General features: G+C 44.2%; 1 protein-coding gene across 1 annotated transcript in view; it reads right to left on the bottom strand.

Moving 5' to 3' along the window:
* The window catches only part of chadlb (chondroadherin-like b), a 16,406-nt gene extending 15,979 nt beyond the window's left edge, over positions 1-427 (bottom strand). Inside the window, exon 1 of the mRNA XM_037973571.1 lies at positions 326-427. Coding sequence (XP_037829499.1) covers positions 326-427 — 102 coding nt within the window. The remainder of the gene's footprint in view (positions 1-325) is intronic.
* Between the last annotated feature and the right edge of the window lie 6,343 nt (positions 428-6,770).

Here is a 6,770-nt window from a genome sequence, read left to right as displayed (position 1 = left end):
AGGGCCAGATGGTAGGATTGTGCTTTCCCCAGGCAGAAAACAGGAGCTGTTCCAGGAGGCCCATGGACCAGGACACGTGGGCGTAAGACAGATGCTTGAAAATCTAAAGGAATGGTGGCACTCTTTCATGTCAGACATGGTGAGACATTAACGTGTCCAGAGAAAGAAATCATATTGGACTACACAGACATGGTGACTTCAGTTAAAGGAAAGAGGTATTTGTTGGTGTGTGTTGATACTTTCACAGGCTGGCCAGAGGCCTGGCCGGCCGCTAGAGAAGAAAACAAAACGCTTTACGGTTGTAAAATGCTTAATCAACCATTACATTCCCAGGCACGGGTTTCCTGAAAAGATCCGGACAAACCAGGACCTGCAGACAGTGGAGGCCAGTCTGGGTCTCAAACATAGGTTTGGTACCGTCTACCATCCTCAGTCTCAGGGGAAGGTGGAACGAATGAATCAGAACCTGAAAAACAAATTGGCTAAAATCTGTGCACAGAAAAAATTGTCATGGGTGCATTGCCCCTGGCTTTAATGTCAATCAGGTGTTCTGTGAACTCTACCACAGGATACACCCTGTTTGAACTGACCACCAGACAGTGTTTTCCTGGACCACAGCGCCGGCCTCCGGATCTCACAGGTGATCTGCAACAGCTGACACAAAAAGACTATTTTTATCAGTTGCAGACTGTAAGGAGAGAGCTCACCAGGATCCAGGGGGAGGCTCAGGACAAGGAGTCTGCCCCCATGGCTCCTGAGGTCCAGTGAGTGTGGCTAAAAGTCATCAAAAGAAAGTGCTCGGAACCTAGATTTACAGGACCACACCAGGTGGTGGAGAGAACATCCCACGCCGTTCGCCTCCGAGGAAAAGGCGAGAACTGGTACCACTGGTCCCAGTGCGCACCAGCAGAAGAACCAGGACGTGAGCTGGTGACGCACACACACACACACAGTACAGTAAAAAAAAAAAAAAAGGTCACCACATGATCTGGCAAAAACATCCCTGGCGGACCACTGCGGTCCTGGGACTGATATCAGGGATGGTATGTGGTATTATTTTTCTACTAGAACATTTTTGTATCATTCCAGGTCCAAATTGCACCGACCTACAGACACAGGAGAAACCCACTGATTGTTGTGTTAATGAGTATGGGGGGGATAATCCTGGACTATGTGAAAGGGTCTGCTACCACGTTCCAGTTTGATTTGTGTCAAGTTATTAACTGTGGACGCAATACTTGGGGGTGGAGGGGGTATGATGTCTGGTTGGGAATTATTCCTCCCACCCAGGTAGACGTGTCCACCTATCAGCCAGGCTGGGGAACTATTTATTGGACAACTCGTTCTGAAGGGTGGAGCGCTACCCCCTCCTTCCACGGGGACCATCAATTGAAGACACATGTAACCCAGGTGTAGATTTTAACTTTCATTCTCTGGACTCTTTATCGATTAAAATCTTGCGATAGTTTAAATGTATCATCATTAATTCTCGCGAGACTACGGAACAGCTAATCGCTGTTGAGTATCAGGGTCACATGCTCCACCGCATGGTATATTAGCTGTAGCGGGGAAGTAGGAAAGTTAAGAACACGTTGGGAGGAGCAGAGCTGCAGGAGCCGACAACCACAAGCCGAGAAAAGATGAAAGAAAGGATTTTATGAGATAGAAACTGCGGACCTGGTGAGTGTTTCTGCGTATCAGTTAGTGGTTAGCTTATTGATGACATTGTTTGTTTTGTGTAGCTGTGAAATTACTAACTGGGAGAACAATAAGGTGCCTTAAATATTTATCGAGTACTTGTTTAGATTGTTTTTACATTTCATGTCAACTAATTTATATGATGTATATTTATTGGAATTTTCATGGATTAATTTATATCAAATATGCATATTGACTGAAAATGATTGTTGGAATTATTTATTGCACAAAGAGTGCCATTTATTGAATTTGTGTGCACACTAGAATGTTTGATTTTATATTAATTGCGAAAATGGTCCTGTTTTATTATGCAGGCCAGGTTGATGGTGAGCTGAAGGTCCAGGCCTAGAGCCTAAGGAAAGGGTTGCACTTGTAGTGACTGAAGATTTCTGTTCCTCCTGCCAGGCTGGTAGGAGGCTCCCTGTAGCCAACTGAACAATTTTGTCCCCACTTCAATATGATGGTTGTCAGCCCAAAACCTGCACTAAACTAAGCACTTTAAAAGTAACTTGCTTGGGACCTGAACCAACCCCAGCTTGGGGTGAAATAACTGAAGGGTGTGGGTTTTTTTTTTTTTTTTGTGAAATTGTGGGATTGTTTTTGGTTTGTTTTCACATTTTCATATGGCCCTATAATTGATTGCACAGATGTTGTAAATATGTATATAATTTTTTCGCTCTAAATAAACGCACCTGCAACTGCAAACTTCCAGTCTCTGTCTGCTCCTTCATGAAACATATCTTATCTTCTGATGAAATAGCCCATTTGACATTTTTATGTATCAACCATTGATATATTGCAGCATATTATTTTTATAAATATGCTACACACAGGTAGCCCTCCAATGAGGAGCTCATAAACCTGGAGGCGGGTCCAATCCTCTGTTGTTGTCGTTAACTAACATCACCGGCAGTCCTTACCGACCCCGGGGTCAACACTATCACTCCTCTAGACCCACATGTTATGGGGCTGGAGGTGGGTTGGAAGAGTTTTATCTAGTAATGGGGGTGGATGTGACGGGAGCGGACCCTAAAGGGTTGATAAAGGTAGTCGTGAAGGCTCCGCTCCCCTCACCTCCCGAAACCAGAGAACACCTGGGGATTTAACTGTATGGTAAATATAACTAAACAAGCGACCCCCACCAATTGTACTACATTGGCCAGTCTGTTTCCTCCTGTAGACAACAACACTAGAATTATTCCCGCGGTCCCAGTGAAAGCCTCTTACGTATGTTTTAATTTCACAGAAGGCAAGGTGAACGTGGGACGAATAAACCCAGATTGGTGCAATCAAACATTTCCTGGTAGAATGATTGGTAGATGGGCAAGAAGTGGGTTGTTTTACTATTGTGGGGACAAAGGATTCCTGTTACGCATTACTAATCAGGTAGTAGGAGTGTGTGCCATGGTTAGATTCAGGGCCCCACTGATGCTCTTAGGCAACGTTCCCAAGCGTTCTACTGAGCCGGGATCCACGATCACAGTAACGCAACGTAGAAGACCACATTCTTAAAAAACGAGGCACTGATTTATTTGATAATAAATTCACCAACTTACATCAACGCCATAGGGGTCCCCAGGGGTGTCCCGGATGAGTATAAATTAGCTGACCAAGTGGCTGCAGGATTTGAAAGTTTTCCCATCTGCATCTGCATCTGGGCTGCACTTTTCCCAGTAACTCCTAATAAAAATGTAGACAGAATCAGGTATGTCCATTACAACGTTCTGAGACTCACCAAGAGATGCAATAGCAGGACTCTCAGAGCAATTGGCACCCACCTCTTTAATGGCAGTACAAAACAGAATGGTCCTAGACATGGTCCTAGCTGAAAAGGGGGGAGTGTGCGCTATGTTTGGAGATATGTGTTGTACTTTCATTCCCAACAATACAGCACCGGACGGATCTGTGACCAAGGCGCTGGAGGGACTGAGGACTCTCAGCAAAACCATGCATGAACACTCGGGGCTGGACAGCCCCTGGGACAGCTGGTTCCCTGACATCTTTGGGAAATGGAAGGGCCTGGCGATGTCTCTTTTTGTTTCTATCGCTACTTTCCTAGGTGTGCTGATTACCTGTGACTGCTGCTGTGTGCCCTGTTGGAGATCTCTGATGGTGCGCTGTATCACCTCCACAATCGAGAAGGGAGGTGGTGAGAAGCCACCGGCCTATCAGATGGTGGCGAACAAGGGGATGTATGGAGAAGAAGGGATGGAGCTGTCATTGGTCGCCCCGTGAGGCCATCAGCCAACTTAGCCACACCATAGTTGTAATGTATAATAATGCTGTGTTAAGAATGAAAATAAAGAGTGACTAATCTGTGATTTTTTTATATGACAATTGAAGTGATACATTTTTTATAACTTGTTTTTGTGAAACGGGTGTGTGAAATGGGGAAACGGGGAATGCTGTGTGAACATTTATATTTCTACTTAGATAACTTGTTTTTGTGAGATGGGGAAAGACAACACTTATATTTTTCTGTGTGAATCTTATGTTGTTCTGTGTGCAGACACTTGGGAGTCTGAGAAAGTGGCTAACTCATAGCAGGAACACCTGCGTGGAAGGACTAGCCCTCCCTCTTCGCACGCGGTCCTTGTTTATTCATCTCTATAATACAGGGAAGCACCGACCCCCGGACAGAGTCTGCTGCGGGTTGCGCGCGAACACCCAGCTAGTTGAGCTGCTCTGCCTGGACTGTCGGCTCTCCAGTCCAGTGTCAAGGTAAGAGGCGCTTATGTTTTATTAAGTCAGCATCACAGGGATGTGAAGCATTGAAATGCTGCTTGTTTTACTGTGTTCTGTGGCGGGATAAAGTGACACAATTATTCTAGCAGAAGCAGTGTGAGTGTGATTTATTGTGCCAACTTCTTCCGATCCTGTCTAAATATTTCACAAAACATTTTTTGCGTCACGAACAGGATCGTGAAGAAGCTGTACAATGTTCAAGCGGACAGGAAAAATAAAGGCCGGGGAGGAGCCGGTTAGGGATAAACAGTTAGATGTTGAAGTTGTGCCCGGGTGGGGTTCCCCTTATGCGGAGGTGGCATTGTGCCTCCGGGAGGAAGGGGGACGTCCCGAGCCGTGAGACGGGCCGCTCCAGGGAGCGGGTCCCAAGCAGTTGTTAGAAGTGATAGAGAAAATTGAGGTGAATGTGAAAAAACCTGTTGCTGGTTTGCAGCGGCACATGTGGGCTTGCGCTGCAGCATGGAGAAAAAGAGACGAGGAGGCGCTGAGGTGGCTCAGATAAAGCTAAAACAGCAAGCGATAGAAACAGATCAGCACATCTCGCTGCACAGACAGCATGTACAAATGTTGTTAGGACAGCTTGAAAACATGACACAAGTGGCTGAGAGTGTCGTGACTCAAACTGCTCGTCTTAAACGAATGTGCCAAATTGTGGTTACAAAATGCAAAAGTAAACGAGATCAAATTAAACAATCTAAAGAAAGAAAAGCTACAAAACAACTACTACTAAAAATAGACTTAGATGATCTCTTCAGTGATGAAATATTTTATCAGAGTCCGGCAGGCCGAGGCAAAGGACTCTCCCAAGGAGGATCCAGCTCATACAGATCAAATAAACCTTTTAATAAAGATTTAACATGCTGGACCTGCGGTAAAACAGGCCACTGCTTCTCCAACTGTTTTAAAAACAAAACTCAGGGCACTCCCAGAGGAGGCTCAACAACAGGGAGAGGGCGCGGAGGACTTTCAGCATGATGGTCTGCGCCCCGTGCTCAAACAAAACAAACTGAATGTGACTAACTTTCTGCTATTGTAAATGTGCTTGATGTTTAATGAAGAATGGGAATTGTTGAATGAATAGTAAAATGACTTAGCGTTGTGTGTGTGAAAACGAGGAGTGAGTGAGACGCAGAAACTGAGCGAGCATGTGTGAGTGAGCGACTGAGTGCTGTCGGTGAAGTTGTGTGACTGAGTAAATGATTTTGTAAACATAAAAACATTATAAGTGAATAAATATGGGAAATTCAAGCAGTTAGACTTCTAATGGAGCTCTAGAAGGCGACCCTAAATTTATGGAGAGAAAACACCCAGGTTCCACTAAGTACCTGGGCAAATGGGAGGAAAAATATCAAATAAAGGGAACAATAAATGTGAATACATGGCAGTACTTTTTTTACAAACTCAAGCACTGATGAAAAGGAAAAACCGCAACATGCGTCCCCAAAGCGAGTGCGAGCTTTTATTGCTGATAGAGAGATGCAGGAAAAGAGGAAAAAAGCATAGAGCAAAGCTAAAAACCTCTGGCATTTTATTCTAAAAAAACTAGTTCCTGTTGCAAGATCTCTCTCACTGTGCGTGCAGGCAGTTGGTGGCAGTCTGCTGATGTTGTTGACGTTTTGTTGTTGCAAAATAAGATAACCACTGCTGTCCCCGGCTCAACACCTATCTCTTGTGTAGCCTTGAGAAAGGCTCCAGCTGCCTAGACATAATTGAGAGACACCCCCTCACAGGAGGTGAGGTGTTGAGTGATCATGCAACTGCGCAACTTCCTATCAAATTATTAAAGCAGAAAAGTTACCCAGATATAACTCAGCTCAGGCTGCTGAAATCATTGCTCTCACACATGCTTGTGAGTCAGCTAAAAATCAATAATTGACAATTTACACTGTTGGTCAAAATGTTTTTTTTACATTGTTTTTTTTGCTAAACAGGGGGGACGCAGAAGGCTGATGACCCCTACTGATAGTGAATAATTGACAAAACCTAGCTTCTGTAACAGAAAAACGAAAGGAAAAAAGAGCATCACTTGCGACTGATGGTATTTAGCAAGTTCAGAACAACAGGCCTTAGTAGATACCATCAGCAGGAGGGATAAGTAACATAATACAGCAATGTGATATTAAATCTTTTCTAAGAGTTTTTCGAACAACTCTCAGGAAATGTGGAAATATGGCCTAAAAAGAGGCTCATTTCCAATTGAACTAAAACAAAGTGTTGATTCATTGATTGATGTTTTTTTTCAAAATGGGTTGAAAGGTGTTCCATCAAAATGTGCAGGATTCTTTAAAGTTTTTGGGAATCTGTTGGAACAAAGGAGAAAGAGAAAT

This window comes from Kryptolebias marmoratus, linkage group LG2 (assembly GCF_001649575.2).
Source record: "Kryptolebias marmoratus isolate JLee-2015 linkage group LG2, ASM164957v2, whole genome shotgun sequence".
Taxonomy (NCBI): Eukaryota; Metazoa; Chordata; class Actinopteri; order Cyprinodontiformes; family Rivulidae; genus Kryptolebias; species Kryptolebias marmoratus.
The sequence above is the reverse complement of the archived record's forward strand: the minus strand, read 5'-3'. Positions and strand labels throughout refer to the sequence as shown.